Source organism: Brassica napus, chromosome A3 (genome assembly GCF_020379485.1).
Source record: "Brassica napus cultivar Da-Ae chromosome A3, Da-Ae, whole genome shotgun sequence".
Lineage (NCBI taxonomy): Eukaryota > Viridiplantae > Streptophyta > Magnoliopsida > Brassicales > Brassicaceae > Brassica > Brassica napus.
Window position 1 is genome coordinate 5,224,479 of NC_063436.1, and position 18,243 is coordinate 5,242,721.

The window sequence follows — 18,243 nt, forward strand, 5'->3', positions numbered from 1 at the left end:
TAATTCGAACTTTTCTGTCTTTGCTCGAGAGTTAAGACCATTCATTCACTAGTCTGCGAGAAGGATCTGTTCTGACAAGACCTTCCTTCGTGTGGAAAGATCTAGCTAGTCTTTTCTATTATCTTTACTGCCTAAATAATCTAAAGCAAAACAAACGAAGTGATATGTGATATGCATCAGTTTTCAGTTTTTTACCACCTCAGCCTTGAATATACTTACGTTTTACATAATTGAAAGCTACTTCCATATTTTATAAATTTCTTTCCTATGAGACTAATCTTAAAAGCAGACAACTTTTTAACGGTTTAACAATATCTAAACTTTCATAGTAAACACTGATTCATTTTTTAAAAACATAAGAAAATTTTGATCAATAATAAAGAGAAAAAATAGTCCCAAACAAATCTTGACCATCATAAATCACTCAAATCAGCAAGTCTTAAACTCAAAGAAAGTTACAAAACCCAAATTTGTTTTTCTTCTTTTCATTTTACACTTGTTCCTTAACTAACCTCTTTGCCTTTGTCACTATCATAGCCTTACATTTATATTTTCTGAACAAATCCTTTTTATTTAACTTTCTCTGTAAAGTTTTCTCGAGAAATTTGTCAAAAAAATTAAAAAAGAACTCTTATTATAAATTGAAAGAGACCATCTCTTCTTAATATCCCAAAGCTTTCACTTTTTTTTTTTATTCTTCTTTCACACCTTCTCAAGAAATCCTCTGTTTTCTCTTCACCCTTTTGAAGCTTCTCTCTTAACTTTGATCTCTAAAGAAACAAAAAAAATGAAAGAGTACTGGACATCACTAGCATCACTCCTCGGCGTCTTCGCTTTCTGCCAAAGCCTAATGCAATCAATAATCCCACCAGAGCTCCGTTTCGCCTTCCTCAAACTCTTCAACCGAACCTTCCACCTCTTCTCCTCCTACTGCTACTTCGACATAACGGAGCTCGACGGCGTCAACACCAACGAGCTCTACAACGCCGTCCAGCTCTACCTCAGCACCTCCGTCTCCATCGCCGGCAACCGCTTAAGCCTCACCCGCGCCGTCAACTCCTCCTCCATCACGTTCGGTCTCTCCAACAACGACTCCATCGTCGACACTTTCAACAACGCCACCGTCCTCTGGGAACACGTCGTCACTCAACGACAAACTCAGACGTTCGCGTGGAGACCGTTGCCCGAGGAGAAACGCGGGTTCACTCTCCGTATCAAGAAGAGAGACAAAACACTGATCTTAAACTCTTATCTTGATTTCATCGCGGAGAAAGCTAACGAGATCCGTCGGAAGAACCAGGACCGGTTGCTTTACACGAACACTCGAGGCGGGTCTTTGGACTCGAGGGGACATCCTTGGGAGTCTGTTCCTTTCAAGCATCCGAGCACGTTCGAGACTCTTGCGATGGATCCGACAAAGAAGCAAGAGATCATGGATGATCTTAAGGATTTTGTGTTAGGTCAAATGTTTTATCAGAAAACGGGTAGGGCTTGGAAGAGAGGTTACTTGCTGTATGGGCCACCTGGTACTGGTAAGTCTAGTATGATCGCAGCCATGGCGAATTATCTAGGCTATGATATTTATGATCTTGAACTCACTGAGGTGCATAGCAACTCGGAGTTGAGGAAGCTGCTGATGAAAACGAGTTCTAAGTCGATAATTGTGATCGAAGACATCGACTGTTCGATCAATTTGACGAACCGGAACAAGAGCAGTGGACTCAAAGCCGGTTTTGAACATAGGCAAGTGAAATATTAGTTTTAATAATTTTTTAAAAATTTATTTTTACTAAATCGTTTAAGACCTCCAAAATCTTAGGATCGGCTCTGAAACACGAAGTGGGTCGGGTTCGGGTGAAGAGTCTGGTAATGGGAACACGATAACGTTGTCGGGTTTGTTGAACTTTACGGATGGGCTTTGGTCTTGTTGTGGAAGCGAGAGGATCTTTGTCTTTACGACCAATCATATAGAGAAGCTTGATCCTGCTTTGCTTAGGAGTGGGAGGATGGACATGCATGTGTGCATGAGTTACTGTGACTTCCCGTCGTTGAAGATTTTGTTGAGGAACTATTTGGGGTATGAGGAGGAAGATGTGGACGGCGACGTTTTGAAGGAGATGGAGAGAGTGGTGGAGAAGGCGGAGATGACGCCTGCGGATGTAAGTGAGGCTTTGATCAGGAATAGGAGGGATAAGGAGAAGGCGGTTAGGGAGTTGTTGGTGGAGTTGAAGAGTAGATGGGAGAGGAATGTGAAAGGTGGGAAGTTGAGGGGTCAAAGTGGAAATTTGAGGGAGTTGGAAATTGTGGAGGAGGAAGAGAAGAGGGCTATAGATAGTCAAAATGAAGAGGGTGATAATGTTCAAGATGAAACTGAGCTTGAGGACAATGCTTGTAAAGATTAGAGAGGATTCAAAATAAACAATGTAGAACAAAATGGTGAAAACTTGTTATCTTTCTTCTTTTCTTTATTTGATGGGTTTTCTCTTTTTGATTTTGGTTGTTGAAGTGGTAGATGAAACCGTGAAAGTGACATAGCAAGAACATGTTAGAGTTGTGAAAGTTTTAACTAAAAGAAAGTGATGGAAAAGTCTCACAAAGGTGGTCAATAAGGCAAGTGGTTGATGAGGATATTGTCTGTGGGGAATGTGAATGGGAAATGCAAAAAGGTTGATCTCATTAATTAGCATTGTCAATTGCAAAATAATACTGGGCCAAAAATTAGTCAAATTTTAACCATGTGTTGTCAATAATTATAGTATGTAAAGTATACATTCTTATATTACTGCGAAATTTTTGATTGAAATCGAGAATCCTCCTAAGTTTAAATTAAAACATATGTATAATATGCGTTTTGTTTCAAACGCTACTCAGTTATATAACCATATATGTACATGATTCTACCAGGTGATTCGTTTTATAATGGCTATTGTATCATGTACAATCACGGTTTGATTATCAAAGTATTATTGTTATTTTTACTCAACAAGTTTATATGATTTAAGAAAATATTGACGGAATTTATCAAAAACCTATACAAGAATTTGGATATGTACTTTGCTTAAAACTAAGTGTAAGCCAACCATGACTGAAACTATATCATAACTCGGAGATATATTTTAAAATATTATAACATCTGAAACAACCGATTCAAACTAATCTTTTTAAAGTCTATTGTCTAAGTCAAGATATTTGAAATCTCTATAGTTTGAAATATTGTAATATCTGAAAGTTCAACCAATTCAAACTTCCAAAACATATTTTCAAACATAAGTTATCCAGTCTCGAGGATTTAACTCAATTGCTAAAATATTAAAAGCACAATAACTACAATTGTCTTTTCATATATGATAAGGGATCAAACTGATTATTATAGTACCTAAAGCTCTAAAGTACACATGATTCTCGCATTAAGACGATACTGGATAACTTCAAACGTTTTCAGACATCTTGCAACCTTCATGTAACGCATGCAATGCCATTTGTTAATCCTGTGATTGTTATAATTGGTAGTTTTGTGTGGTGACAATATAGCTGTCATGTATTATTAGGTATGGAGTTTATAATCATCTTTCCACTATAATATTAATATGCGTAGGTTCTTATATGTCAATGAACACACGTTTTTATATGTTCTTTTAATCAAAAGTGAAGTGTTAAAGACTTAAATTAACGATTTGGTAGATCAAGTTGCTCAAAATCTCGGTTTTCATCTCTTTAGAGGTTTGTGTTTAGTATCACACCGCTTGTACTCACTTTAAGGTTTTAAAATAGTTCTGTTATTATTCAATTGATTTCTTATAATCAACTTGACCACTAGACATCACTCTAGAATAAAACACAAATTTGTAAAATCTTGTTATTGTTTTATTTTTGTAAACCGTAGTTAGGACGGATTGCAATTGGTGCTCAATATACACGACATTATTTTTTATTTTTTAAATAAAGAAATGACATGGTGGATATTTGACCTAAGAATGACATTTATCATTGATGGATTTCGCTGGTATAGTGGTTTCATATTTTTAAAAGAAAAGAAATGTAAATCGTTTCTGGGGTTACGACCCTTCAACAAAGCCTTATTATTGAGACCAATAGACCATGCAAAGGCGTAAACCCATAGAGCAAATGTCATTAACCAAAACATCCTCATGATCAGTTTTTTTTGTTCTTATACATGTAAACTTGCACACACACATGGCACATTTTGCATTTGTTATGCTTATTTTTCGCAATGTAATAATTAGTAATAATATTTAGAGATAAACCATTTCAAAATAGTTTGTATGTTGCCTTTATGGGATAAAATAGCTTATCATTTCAACAAAACTACAATTATTCAAATAATTTTATATAACTATCGTTTGCAAATGATTAACAAACTGGAAGAATTTTACCAAGTATATTTGATAAACTTAATATTGTATAACATATTCCAGTAATGATAATTAAAACTAAATGTAAAAAAAAATGTGATAAAAACAGATAACATAACAATGAGTAGATGTCAAGATACACAAGTACACAAAACCTTACATGAAAAAAAAACAGAATTAACTCCCAACAACGGCCAAACTCATTATAACATTTGAAAAAAATTATAAACAAATGAAACTCTCTTAAAAGAAACTTTATCAATTGCACATGTAGACTCCGGTTTCGAACTTGTGATCTACCTCATAGAAATCCATATTCCCCTCAGCAGCTGGGCGTAAACTGATACCAGACAAAGAACTCTTTCCCTGAACAGAGAACTTCACATAGCAGATGATCTCCGGTTCTTCCTCGCTGTTATCTGAGTCTAAAGGCATCCGCGCTCTTAGCCTCCCGGGACGTCCATTGAGAGGAATCTCAGGGACTTGCCATTTCAGTTCTCGATCAGTTCTGTTCAGTATCGCCTTCGGAGAAACCTTAAGCAACGTGGGATCAACAGGGAGTTTCAGAATAAAGTCGACGTCTTTCAGAGGCTGAGGTAGGTCCGGGCTTGATACGTATTGTATCATCAGCGAGAGTAAAGTCCCACTGACACGTTTCACCATTCGGACTCTAAGAGGCAAAGGTGTTAGCTTAGGTTGCAAACTATACTTCAAGATAGGGATTGGTTCCTCTGACGGAGCGGTTCTCACGTGAAACAAACCGTTCCCTAAGCTACTTATCCGAGAACTCTGCATAGAGAATCTCTTAACAGGAGTAGTACCTTCAACACGGAACGAGAACTCGGTTTCTTTCTCTTCACCAGAGCCTTTAGGCGGCATTGTTTTTAAGTAGATGACACCCATTAGTCCTACTCTAGCAAGCAATGATTCTCTAAACTCGGTTCTAATTTCCTCAGAGATATACATTTCAGGACCTTTCATCTCAGGCTTCTTAACAAGGTTATCGACATTACCTCCATCTTTGCCCTCCACTGCCTTGGGATCACTGGTGTGCAAGAGCTCAAGCCCGCCGAGTCCTTCCTTCTTTTGAATCTTCTTTGGTCCCATAAACTCCGAAGGATCCAACCCACCTCCCCAAGCATCACTAAACGATTCAAAAGTCTCTCCAATCGTCGCCTGCTCGTTGCTGAACGCAATCCCACCGTACTCCCCTTCGAACCCTTCCACATTGATGTGTGTAGACTGCGTTGCTTCCGCCGGAGGCAATGTAGTCACCTCAAGTCCCGCCAAAGCCAGAGTCAGATCCTGTGAGGAAGGATCTTTAGTCTTCTTGAACCCGCCTACAAGTTCTTTCTCCTTATTGATCTCCTCACTCGCCGCGAAAGGATCTTTATTCTCCACCTCCGGCTCCTCCTTCACCTGCTCTGTTTCTTGCACCACAGGAGCCAAGCTCGCAGCCATTTCATCACCAGCAGCGATAGTCTCCGCCGGCAACTCGAATCTCGCGTTGGAGAACGCGTTCACAGCGGCTTGATGCTCCGCGGCGTGAGACTCCACCGCCATCCAGCTATCAGCTCCTCTGATCTTATTCTCCGTATCCAAAGCCGAGTGAACCATCTTCGCGATCCCATCTCCGTGCATCGCGCCAAGCATCGCCGCCAAACGAATGTTACTAACACCACGCAGGACAATGTCAAGCGCCATGTAAACCTCAGCGTACTTCCTCCCAAGCTTCTCGGGAGTCACCTCGACTCCACGGCACGCGGTTACGATAACGCTAACCGCTTGGTTCACGATGTGGATACACTCGAAGACGTTGATCGAGTTGTCGTGATCCGCGACGGTTACGCCGAGGATGTAGATCGAGTTCACGAGTCGGTAGACGACGCGGTACTTGCTCTCCACGCCGACGATTACTTGTCCGTTGGAAGCAGCGAGGGGATCGTCGCCTACGAATTCCGCCGCGGCTGCGTCGTCGGGATCTGCGGCGGAGGAGGAGGAGGAAGGTTGAGTGTGTTTGCGATTGGAAGGAGGTTGTTGCTGCTTAGAGGAGGAGAATGCTTGACGCGTTTGGCGGAAGTAGGAGAGAGCGATTAGGGCTCTCGCCGGCGGGAACCATTCTCTGGTTTGAAGTAGAATGTCAGATCCGTTAACCGGTTGAAGAGCTAGGGCCAAGCACGACATGATCGCGATTCGAATTTGATCTGTGAGATTCTATAGCTCGCGAATCTTCAATCTCGATGTAGCCTCGGTTCGATTAATCATTTAGAGTATCATCAGATCTGAGAACAATCGGGGAAGAAGAAGAAAGAAATGGTAAAGAATGTGATATTCGTGAAAACGACATCGTTTGCTGCATTATTCTTGTTTTACTGTTTTGGGCTTAAAACTGAGCTGGAACATAGGCCTAATTGAAGAGAAACTGTTTTCCACTTTTCAGGTTTCTGGTTTCAGCATCAAGGTCCATTCGGGTTTTGTATGTTTCGGTTAATAATATTTTGGATGGAATTTAAATCTAAAGTGAAATCCAATATTATTCAACTTGTGGATTTGAAGAACAAGAGCAAACAAATCCATGCTTTTTGTCTGGTTTTTGACGTAATTTAAGCAGAGATGATGCTTTGTTGTTCTCTCTGGACAATCCACGACAAAGAAAAACGATAAAAACTTTAAGAGAACAAATCAAATCAAGTAATCCAATGGCTTCTCCAAGCAAACAAGATAAAAAGATAAGAGAATTGATTTTGAAATCCGTATTAACCACTTGAAGTCTGGATTTCTCTTCAGCCAGCGAAATTTTTCTTCCACTACCTAACCAAATAAATCAAACTTTTATTTCTTTCTTTTTTTTTTCCTTTTTTTATAGGTCTTTTACTTTTTTTTTATTTCTTTTATAGAAGTATGACAATAGGTAAAGTAGTGGTCCGGATTTGAGATAGAAAGAAGAAGAAGAAATGTTTTATGAAAGATGAGAAAGATGGAAAGATAGTACCGGTTGAGTGGCTCTGATACCACTTGATACGTTTGATAACTCAAACGGACTGAAGGGATATGAACTAGCCAAAGAGAGAACTGCTGAATTGAATGGTGACACAAGAGGTGCGGAAAATCTCTTGATACTATCAGACTTCAGTTGTTGCTTGATATGACGCACAAGTCCAACGAAATAGAGAATGTTTACTTGGAGGAAACTCAACAAGAAACAAAAAGTGTTCTACAAAGAACAAATGAGATAAACTCACAAAAAGGAAAAAAAAGGAATGCTTTATTTTGTGGCTCACATGCCCTATTTATAGGATTACAAATTGTAGAAATCCAAAGAAGAATGTGCTAAAAACAAGACATTAAAAATATAAACAAAAACTTGACTAAATAAAGTCTTTAACTGAAACTTGAACTGCCTCATGATATAGCCACGACCTTGACTTGGTGAAGTGAAGAATATACTCCTGAGATGGGCCAAGACATGTCTCTTTAAGGTCTGGTCGAAATCCATCTTTTTTCCTTAGCCAATTTTTATCGGTTTCTCCATTTGGCCCAAACAAGTATGTTTTAGAATCTTTTTTGAAAACCATCAAGCCCAAGGCTTTCTTGGACATTTAGAACATGAATTATCACCTTTGGAATGATAGAATTTTCTGTTGGTTCATCAGAAAGAAGTTTAGCCATTTCCAGCTTCTCGGGTGGTTTGAATTCGCGAAAACTAAAGATCACCTGATTTGTAAATGGCATAACTACCACATATGAACTTCATTTGATCTGATTCTTCTTCGTGGAGTTCCGTAATTGAGTTGAGAACATTCTCAAAGTGATTTCATACGTAGTAGCATCGTGGTTTGGAAGATAAAAATCAAACAATGAACATATATTTGTATTGCTCCCCATGATCAAGCCACACATGTTTGTTTTGCCCAGTGCGCTATCCAAAGGCGCATCATTCCCTTCTTCTTGAAAAGGATTTAACCTCAAATCCATTTTAATTGTGTCAAAAGGAAATTTTTTTTTATAAGATTAGATAACCAAGATTATAAGATTAGATAACCTCATTATAAGATAAGATAACCGAGATTAATAACAACTTTTACATCCAGAAAAGAAGAAATAAAGTTTTTTTTTTTGGCTGCATCAAAAAGATCAAACAACAAACATATTGTTCCCCGACGTCCTAAGAAACATCATCGAAATTGACGAACAAGATAGCGAGGGAAACTAGATTTGATGGAAAGAAGAAAGAAAGTTAATATCTAGTTTTGTCGAGGAATAGATCAATCACATTCAAAAGAACCCTTTGACATTGATTTTTTAATAATAAGATCATAACCTGAACCACCGCCACTCTTGCTAAGAACTTAAGCGGAGCGTACTAGGAGAACCACCACTATTGCAAGGATAAAATGAAGGATGAATGGGTCAAGGTGGTTCATGTTGGCTTCTAGTGGACGGTGGTACATGGGGCGCAGCGGCAACCCCCCGTAGGACCGGTAGATGATGGTCATGGCTGGGGAGGTTTGGATGACTACGGCCATAGGACATGCTTGGGAAGACTCTAGTTAGACCACTCACAATGAGGGTGTTGAAACCAAGTTTCAATTGTTGAATACTCTACAATGGGGTTGTTAAAATTTTATAGAGTTTGTTGTAAAGTTTCAACATGTTGATAAAATTTTATATGAACCCGCTTAGCCATGTGGCACAAATTGAATGTGTAGAAATATTGTTCAGTTTTTTTATCATCCCCCAATAATTCAAACTCATTTATTATATATATATATTTTTTGAAAAACTATATCAAAATTCATTATTTCTTATGATCTATATATAGAGACTAATCTCATTTCATTTGGAAACATAAGAAAAACATCATTTTCACTGTAATCAACTATTTTCGTGTTTTAAATCTTTTTTGTTAAATGGATTCCAATAATAATTTTTTAACACTCAAAATTCATCTTATTAATAGTTGTGTTATTTTAGTATTCGGCAAACCGTTTCTGCTTAGCCAACTCCTCTTCTCAATCATCAAAGAGTTTACGAAGTGCTTGTGTTAGGAAATTAGTTGATACTTGTTGTTAAGCTTTATTTCTAAGTTTGTTGTTTCAATATCATTAGATCTTTCCTTGATGCTATAGGTTCTTTTAACTTTTTTTTTACGGTTTTTAGGATCAGATCAACTCTTGAGCAATATAGTATTTCAATTTTGATTGTAATCAAACTTTCACTATTAAATTCAGTTAATGATATTTACAACTTTAGAAAAAAAAAGAAGGGTCCATGATACGGCATTGTTTACTACACCACTCTCAATTTGGGCCTACAGATAAGTTTTGAAAAGCCCAATTGAAGAACAACTTTTACTTTTGTTTTTCTATTTGAAATGATAGCTTTTGGCGGTGAAATGGGAAAATGAAGCCGCGGAGCCTCCTCTCACAATCGCCGACGACGAGCCTGAAGCTAACCACCGGCTGCGAAACCCTCGACGCATGTCTCCACGGCGGATTCCCCTGCGACTCTCTAACCGAAATCGTAGCGGAGAGCGGCTGCGGGAAAACACAGCTCTGCCTTCAGCTCTCGCTCTGCGCCCAGCTTCCGATTTCAAACGGCGGACTCGACGGCTCAGCTCTCTATCTCCACTCCGAGTTTCCCTTCCCGTTCCGCCGTCTTCACCAGCTCTCGCGATCGTTTCACCTATCGAACCCTAGTATCTACGCGGACCACAACGATAATCCATGCGATCATGTGTTTATACAAAACGTCCACAATGTAGACCACCTGTTCGACGTAATGTCTAAGATAGAATCTTTTGTTAAAAACTCGAAAACGAGGCTTCCTCTGAAGCTGATTGTGCTTGATTCCGTCGCGGCGTTGTTCAGATCGGAGTTTGAGAACACGCCGTCTGATCTCAGGAAGAGAGCTTCTTGTTTTTTCAAGATATCTGGGAAGTTGAAGCAGCTGGCGAATAAGTTTGGTTTGGCTGTGGTGATTACGAATCAGGTTACTGATTTTGTTGAGTCTTCTGATGGGTTGAGTGGGTTGAGGATTGGGAATTTGAGGTGTTTGTATTCGTCTGGGAGACGAGTTGTTCCTGCTTTGGGTTTGGCTTGGGCTAACTGTGTGAACTCTAGAGTTTTCATCTCACGAAGTGATGATAGTATCTGTCAAGAGAGAAGGGAGGATGATGAGAGGAGCGGTTCGAGTTATGTGTCTAGAAGAGCTAGGAGACGGTTTGACATTGTTTTCTCACCTTATTTGCCTGCTTCTTCTTGCGAGTTCGTGATCACAGGGGAGGGGATTTGTGGAGTTAGGTGATCTATGGTGCTACACAGGATGTTTGAGTGATATTTATTCAGATTTTTTTTGGAGGGGGGATGGGCTGCAGCAAGTCAAGTTCTTTCATATTTCTCCTCTTGTGTATATGTGATATTTAAAAAAACTCATATTTGCTTGTCTTTAGTTTATAAACATTCTATAAACAAGTCATCATGATATTGCGGTCTGTAAGAAATCCTTTGCATTTCATGATATTGATAATGATTTGCAAATTGCAATGGAAGTTTATTGCATGCTTCTCACTTTGTTTTCTGATTCTCTAACGGTGATGCATGCTTCTCACTTTGTTCTCTGATTCTCTAACGGTAATGCATGCCTGAAGGGGTGCCGTAAATTACATATTTCGTTGTTTTCTTTGGACGTATTGGCAACTCAAATGTATTTAAGTGGAAATCTCTCGTTTCTGACTTGAAACTAGAGATATCTTCCTATCTTTAACCCTTTAATTCTTTTCTGTTTCATTGAATGGCAGAGAGATGCTGAGAAGATGGACTCTACGTTTCTGGAATCAGGAATGGTAGTTCGAGAGCATCAAATCGACACAAGATCCTTAGATAAGAGTAAGACACTCAGGCTGAGGCTAGAAAAATCTGTTGAATCATCTCTGGGACACAGACTGAATAAAACAGTAAATTTTGGATCGTTATCTTACCATACGTATGCAAATTTTTAATAAAGTTCGCCCCTAGTTTAGCCCTCTCCTTCTAATTTTTTTTTTGTTTCAGTCGCCTCAACGTAGCTTTTTAGCTCAAGTGTTGTGCCTCTTTAGTCTTTTTCTGCTGGATTTTCTCCTTTTTTTGCCTTAGCCTTGTGATTGCTTTTAGCTTTTAGGTTGCTTTGGTGGAGAGGTTTTTAGTCACATATCTTTGACCTCTTCAAGTTTATGGATACGGTGGTTTTTGTCTTTCCCGCTTTGTCACATGCATGATATTTATGTTCTTTTGTCCGGGCGTTTTGGTGGAGTGTTGTTCTAGATGCATGAACTGGTGATTTCTTTGTCTTGATTATGTACAAGAATACGGTTTCATGTCTTCTTGGTTGATTATGTATTTGATTTCTTATAGCTCACTATATCTTCGAGGTTCATTTGTAGCAATATAATAAGTGTTTTTTGCTCCTTCCTTATCTCCTATCCTATCCTATTCCTATACAATGATACTCATTTTGTCAATGTGTTCATTCATCTACATTAGCACAGAAAAGTCAAAAACATCACCAATTTGGGCCTTACATAGGCCCATTATATCCAATTTAAACTGCGTGGGCCCATGTTTCTCCTTGCTTAAAGATGAATCACAGTCACCACCATCAGCAAATGAGAGCTCATAATTAAAAAAGAAAAATCATCTATCTTATTAAAACTCAAGTACAAAACTAGAGTGTCTGGAAACTTGAATAGGACTTTTAAAAATTTAGAGTGTTTGGAAACATGGATTGCAGTCTTTTAAAAAAAATATTTTTGTTTGAAAACAAAGATAGTAGTATTAAGAAAAAAAAGTAATGGGCTTATGTTTTTTTAAAAAATTGAAAGTTATCTAGGCCACTTTTAAAATATACCAAAATGGGTCAATCTAATTCCCTAAAAATTTTTTTTCTAAACTAACCATAAAACAAAATTTAAACTTTATATACATATTTCAAATCAAAATAATAATTCAAATTTGATTTATATCAAAAATTGATTCAAAAATATACATATATTCAAAAATGGAATTTTACTAAACTATTTTTCAATAACCATTATAAAAAAATATTGTCAATATATATAAGAAAAATATAATACAAAGCCCAATTTGAAATACCAACTCAAATTATGGTTTTCATATTTCATATTAAATTTTAAAAATATAATATATGTAATTATTTATATGATGGTATGTATAAAATGCTATTAATTATATGATTACTTATATGATGGTACATATAAAATACGATTAATTATATGATGATAAAATATGATATATAATAATGACTAGGGATGGGCTTTTGGATACCCATACGGGTTTAGTTCTGATCGGTTTGTATTTTGAGTTTTCGGGGTCAAAGATTTCAGCCTTATTAGAATGTTTCTAAATTTTGGTTTGAGTTCGATTTGGATCTTTGCGGGTTTGGTTTGGGTTTGGATAACTAATTTAAATTATTTTTAAAGTCTTAAATCATTATATATTTTAAATTTCTCAAAATGTATAAATAAAATAATATATTACGTATAAATTTGAATAACATATGTCATAATACTTAAGCTTAACATATCAATTGGCTTGATTTAAAATTTTGGATACGAAATCAATAATTATTTTAAGTATTTTTGGTGATTTGAGTATACTTTAACTATTTCAGATATTTACTTTTGACTATCTATATATATTTTCAAGTATTTAAACTAATTTAAAAGTATCATTTTTGATGTTTTATATACGTTAAATCTAAAAATAATTAATATATATAAGTATATAAATCTATTTTTAGATAAATTCGGATACCCAAATACTTCGGTTCGGATCAAATTCAGTTCTCTAAATAACAAAATTTTGAATAATTAGAATATTTAATCAATTTATGTTTGGGTTTGGTACTATATTTTTGGATCGGTATCGGTTATGTTCCTCGGATTCATTTTTCCAAATCCTAATAATTACATGAAAAACAAATATCAACATATTTTTCAAAATATACACCCGCGCGCCTGCGCGGATCAAAATCTAGTTTCGATTATTACTGAAACAAAAAGCAAAGAAAGAGAGAGAGGTTTTAAACTTTTAATTAAACCTTTTTTTCTGCAATTCTCCAGAAACATTCCGTTTCAGATAATTTGATTTTCGAATTTATTTTCGCTCTCTCTCTCTCTCTCGATTAGATCTGTTCTTGTGATTCATCGTCGCCTCACGCCGTTGCTTTCATTCGAAAATGCCGCCGACTGATGCTGAGTTCGATCCCAAAGTAAGATTACTCTCTCTCTCTCTCTCTCTCCCGATGCGTTCTCTCTCTCTATATGTGATTCATTTCGTTTCTTGCTTGCCTCACAGGTGTTGCATCAGTCCGCGACGGGGTTAGTTCTCTTCTCCCTCCCTCCTTAGGGTTTTATATATTCTCCAAATAGTTAGGGGTTTATGATTTTGTGTGTGTGTTGGTATTTGAGAAGGGATTACACATTCGCGAACGTTGACAATCTGGAGCACTGTGCAAAGTACTTGAACCAGACGATGGTTACGTTTGGATTCCCGGCTTCGCTCGATCTCTTCTCCAAGGATCCGGTGTGTATTTAATTGTTTGTTTGATTCGTCTATTAATCCTGCAATCATCTGTTGTGGTGACGGTTTATTGTTGATTAGGTTTCTATCTCGAGGACCTGTAATTGCATGTACTCGTTGCTTCAGCAGCGACAACGTGACTTGGAGTTCAGAGAATCTGCTAATGAGCTGAGGCAAAGGTGAGTGAATGCTTTTCAATTTTTTTTTTTTTTTTTTTGTCAATATGCTTTTCATTTGCCTTTACACTTAGAGGGTTGATAATTGGTCATTCTTTACTTATTTAGTGTTGTTTTCAGCTATGATAATATTTTACCTCAACCAATAAATTTGTGATCTTGTTCCATGGACATACATACAGAGTTCAAGATTATCGTATTTAGTTTATTAGCAAAAATGTTGTAGTTGTATTACTTTGATGTTAAAACATTTTTGCTCTGGTTCTTGTAACTGTTAAATGGTTTTCTTATGGTTCTTGTATGTAGACAACAATCGGATATAGCTAGACTTGAAGCTAAAGTTGAGAGGCTTGACGCGCAGCTCCAACACAAGGACAGGGAAATTGCAACGATTACTAGGACTGTGAGTCTTGTCAAGTTTCAGCTGATTTGGCTTCCTTTTTTTTCTTGCGTAGACTCTTGATTGATTCTCGTTGGGCAGGAAGCGAAAAATACAGCAGCTTTAAAGTCGCAGATTGAAAAGCTGCAGCAGGAGAGAGATGAGTTCCAAAGAATGGTGATTGGTAACCAGGTCTGATTAGTTTTTGATGCTGCTTGTATTAACTACTTTTTCTTGGTGAAACTTTATTGATGGGTTGTCTACATTTATTTTTTTCGATCTCTGAATAGCAAGTCAAAGCTCAACAGATCCATGAAATGAAGAAAAAGGAAAAGGATTACATTAAATTGCAGGTTGTGTATCGTCTCTCTCGTGGAAGTGACTCTTCTGTTTATCATGTTTGATCTGCATTATGAAAGATAAATTGTGTTTCTCTCGCAGGAACGGTTGAATCAAGTATTGATGGAGAAAAAGAAAGAATCGAAATCAGGAATGGAGATCATGAATTTGCTACAGGTCCTTTTACTAGCATCCTTATTGTTTTTTTCGATCCTTGATGATGCATGTTGGACTCTCCACTTGACTGATAATCTGATGTACGTATACAGAAAGAAGGGAGGCAGCGTGGGACCTGGAATGGCAAGAAGACTGATACTGACTTCTACAAAAAGATAGTACGAGTCTTAACTATAAAAAATTCATCAACATTACGCAGAGTTTCAACGTCATTTCTTTAAAAATGTCATCCTTGCAGGTGGATGCATATGAAGCAAAAAACCAAGAGTTAATGGCTGAGAACACAAACCTAAGAGCACTGCTTCGATCCATGCAGGTAAGCTCTATCTTCACACTTGGTTTAATCTCAGTGTGGTAACATGTTTATTCATAAGCAAGTTTTTGTCTTTGGTTATATTGCAGACAGATATGCGTGATTTCTTAAACGCTCCAAACGGGTCAGCTAATCCTTCATTGGCTGGCAACGAGAAACGTGAGGCCGATCCTTCACAATCTCCACTGGGTGGAAAGACGGTATGATTGAATCTTTCTTCATGGTAGATAATTGATTGGCCAATATCTAATTGTAGTCATTACACAGGATGTCTTTGATCTACCTTTCCGTATGGCTAGAGGTCAAATAGAAGAAAGTTTGCGCACTAAGATGGCTTCCATAAAGGTTTTTTTTTTATTACGGCCATTTCCATTTACGCAATATCAATCTTTGTCAGTGCCTAACTAACTTCTTTCTTCTTATTTCCCTTGGTGGGATAAAAAATAAAGGAACGCATGGTTCAGTTACAAGATGCACCTAAAGGAGCATCTGTCACTTCTGAAGCAACGGAGAGAGAGCTTGAACTTGAAGCTCAGCTTGTCGAGGCAAGAAGCATAATCCAAGAACAGGTCCTCTTTCTTTACTTTCCCACTTAGACATTTTGTTCAGCCATCTATTTCCTTCTACAATGATGTTTTTTTTTATCCTTGCAGGAGTCCATAATGTGTAAACACCTCCCAAAATCAGAGCAGCGAAAGGTATTCTATCTTTGAAACTAACACATAGCTTTGGATTGAACAAAGATGATAGTGCGAATCAAATTAACAATTGAGAAACGTGTTGCAGGGAATCCATGGTTCCATTGACAGCTGAGGTATCTCGTCTTCATATCTCTGTTGTACTCTTATTAAACTGTTTTGGTGTATCATCTTTACTCATATAATGTATCTCTCTATCTACAGGGAGTATGAGAATGTTGGAACTCGAAAACCATGGATCCAAGTGAAGTTAGTTTGCATTAAGAGACTGTCAGAAAATGTAGTAGTCGTGGTAGTATTGTATTTGACCATCATCACCAAACCTCTCTCCTTGGATTATCTTAGTTATGTATATTCAGCTTTTAGTTGTGTCACTATCAAAAATGCTTACTCCTTTTGGAGAATCAAAATCTTAATATCATTATTAAAAACTAACTTTAAATATGTAAGTTATTAACAAAATTGTGTTGATGTGTCAATTCAATAGGCTCTTTAACATCATTAAACTAAAAAGCCATCATTCACTAGATTAATTACAAAACATGTGATTTGTCTTATCTATTGTATATGCTATTGATTATATTTATGATATAATCACGATATTTATGAGTAAGAAAATACCATTTTTATTACTTATTTTAAGTCAAAGAATAAATCACGATATATTAATATTGTTGGACATTTTTTCTGAACATTACCGGTGGACTTTTTTTTGACTAACGAGTAATATTTGTATATGAATTTTTAGTATGCATACCATAGATTTGATTTTGTAGCTGATTTTAAAAGTGTTATTTTTCATGAGAAACTATTATCAAGAAATGAGACATACAAAAAAACAGTGGTGAACCAAGCTTGATCATTATGAATGTCAACAGAAATATTCGAACAAGTTTAAACCACTGCAACAGAACCATTATATGTTGTTTCATGGTTCGTTGTTAACGTAATCAAAGTTTGAATTCTACAGGTTTGTGAATTGTGATCAGCTCTATTTCCATCGTGAAGGCTGGCTTGGAATGTATCCCTTGAATTGAACCAAACATTTTCAGTCCTAGGAATTAAATGATATTATTAAATTATAAACTAAATGTCATTTATACGGTTAAGTTTTTAAAAATACATATATAACATATGGAGTATACGACCATAGTTTCCAAGAAGTAATAACGTAATATTATTGATGTATTATTAACATCGAAACGATTGCTAAATTTGGTAAGTAATAATTAAGTCTTATATGGCAACTCAATATACACATAACCACTAATTAATGTAGTCTACTTTATATGATAAAATCAGATTTCATTTCCGTTTTTAGTTTGACGAGTTTCAATTACTACATTGTGGATGCACGAACCAATCATATGCCGATAGTCCATAAAGTAAAGCCCAAAACATTTGATATTTGTTAAGTCTCTATAATATATGTACGAATATAAAAGGCCATTAATATTATTATTTTTAATCAATTTTTGATCAAAAAGCAGTGAATATATTTTCTGGTTTTATGCATGTTTAATTAAACTTCTATTAACTTAAAAATCAACAAAACTAAAAATTTTAAACAAAATTACAACTATGTAACTTAAATATTTTTTAAATAGTTCACTCTGCGCCGGGCAGATCACTATCCAGTTATTATTATTACTAGGGTTTGGTCCGCCCTACGGGCGGGTTAGTCTCTAAAAAATACGTAAATATATCATTAATGTTAATGAATGTTTATAAATGTATCTTATATATTAAAATAGAAGTCACAACCTTGATTCATGTGTAATTTTTTTTAAAAATGAACTTAATGGATCTATTCCTAGAAAGTCATGTTACATTTAATATTTAATTTTATCATTTAAATTTTGAGTCTACCAGAATTTTTTTTGGGGCTATTAATAATTGGATTTAAACAATAGATGATCTATTGGATTTATAGATAATATAAATTAAATATATATAATTTAATGTTGTAATACTATATATGCTAAATATTTAAATATTTGTTGATGTTATCTTTTAAAATTATAATTTGTTTTTAAATAACAAAAATCATATTATCTAACAATGATTAATATTTACTACCTTAAACCAATGAAAACAAATTTTAAACTATATAGTTTATTTTAAAAATTAGTTAAAAACTAAATGTTTAATTATTTAGTCGATAATATAAATCTATGAAGCGAAAAGTTTAATTTTTTAAAAACTTTCTA

At 36.1% G+C, this 18,243-nt stretch overlaps 4 protein-coding genes and 1 non-coding gene across 5 annotated transcripts; 3 read left to right on the forward strand and 2 right to left on the reverse strand.

The window, feature by feature from the left end:
- The first annotated feature begins 463 nt into the window (after nucleotides 1-463).
- Nucleotides 464-2,491, forward strand: LOC106436637 (AAA-ATPase At5g57480). The gene is made up of 2 exons (XM_048772806.1): nucleotides 464-1,743; nucleotides 1,820-2,491. The coding sequence occupies exons 1-2, from the start codon at nucleotides 788-790 to the stop codon at nucleotides 2,400-2,402; spliced, it is 1,539 nt and encodes a 512-aa protein (XP_048628763.1). The 5' UTR covers nucleotides 464-787; the 3' UTR covers nucleotides 2,403-2,491.
- A 1,977-nt stretch (nucleotides 2,492-4,468) lies between these two features.
- Nucleotides 4,469-6,704, reverse strand: BNAA03G10260D. The gene has a single exon (XM_013877587.3). The coding sequence runs from the start codon at nucleotides 6,555-6,557 to the stop codon at nucleotides 4,632-4,634; it is 1,926 nt and encodes a 641-aa protein (XP_013733041.2). The 5' UTR covers nucleotides 6,558-6,704; the 3' UTR covers nucleotides 4,469-4,631.
- A 1,814-nt stretch (nucleotides 6,705-8,518) lies between these two features.
- Nucleotides 8,519-8,647, reverse strand: LOC125607347. The gene has a single exon (XR_007338507.1). It is a non-coding gene; the product is annotated as a small nucleolar RNA snoR136 (small nucleolar RNA).
- Nucleotides 8,648-9,528: 881 nt separating this feature from the next.
- On the forward strand, nucleotides 9,529-10,937 carry LOC106443292 (DNA repair protein XRCC3 homolog). Its single transcript, XM_013884865.3, has one exon. The coding sequence runs from the start codon at nucleotides 9,777-9,779 to the stop codon at nucleotides 10,677-10,679; it is 903 nt and encodes a 300-aa protein (XP_013740319.1). The 5' UTR covers nucleotides 9,529-9,776; the 3' UTR covers nucleotides 10,680-10,937.
- Nucleotides 10,938-13,394: 2,457 nt separating this feature from the next.
- On the forward strand, nucleotides 13,395-16,468 carry LOC106436617 (afadin- and alpha-actinin-binding protein). Its single transcript, XM_013877578.3, has 16 exons — nucleotides 13,395-13,640; nucleotides 13,727-13,749; nucleotides 13,843-13,954; nucleotides 14,033-14,130; nucleotides 14,434-14,530; nucleotides 14,609-14,698; nucleotides 14,797-14,859; nucleotides 14,948-15,022; nucleotides 15,115-15,180; nucleotides 15,261-15,338; nucleotides 15,425-15,535; nucleotides 15,603-15,680; nucleotides 15,785-15,904; nucleotides 15,989-16,033; nucleotides 16,122-16,149; nucleotides 16,238-16,468. The coding sequence occupies exons 1-15, from the start codon at nucleotides 13,608-13,610 to the stop codon at nucleotides 16,146-16,148; spliced, it is 1,116 nt and encodes a 371-aa protein (XP_013733032.1). The 5' UTR covers nucleotides 13,395-13,607; the 3' UTR covers nucleotide 16,149; nucleotides 16,238-16,468.
- Nucleotides 16,469-18,243: the final 1,775 nt, after the last annotated feature.

What these genes read in the sequence shown, in the direction of transcription:
- LOC106436617 (XM_013877578.3), top strand. Translation starts at nt 13,608, where the DNA reads ATGCCGCCGACTGATGCTGAGTTCGATCCCAAA. An exon ending in CTCCACTGGGTGGAAAGACG is followed by an intron (nt 15,536 to 15,602) that starts GTATGATTGAAT and finishes GTCATTACACAG; the next exon opens with GATGTCTTTGATCTACCTTT. An exon ending in CTAAGATGGCTTCCATAAAG is followed by an intron (nt 15,681 to 15,784) that starts GTTTTTTTTTTA and finishes TAAAAAATAAAG; the next exon opens with GAACGCATGGTTCAGTTACA.
- BNAA03G10260D (XM_013877587.3), bottom strand. Translation starts at nt 6,557, where the DNA reads ATGTCGTGCTTGGCCCTAGCTCTTCAACCGGTTAACGGATCTGACATT.
- LOC106436637 (XM_048772806.1), top strand. Translation starts at nt 788, where the DNA reads ATGAAAGAGTACTGGACATCACTAGCATCACTCCTCGGCGTCTTCGCT. An exon ending in AAAGCCGGTTTTGAACATAG is followed by an intron (nt 1,744 to 1,819) that starts GCAAGTGAAATA and finishes CCAAAATCTTAG; the next exon opens with GATCGGCTCTGAAACACGAA.
- LOC106443292 (XM_013884865.3), top strand. Translation starts at nt 9,777, where the DNA reads ATGAAGCCGCGGAGCCTCCTCTCACAATCGCCGACGACGAGCCTGAAG.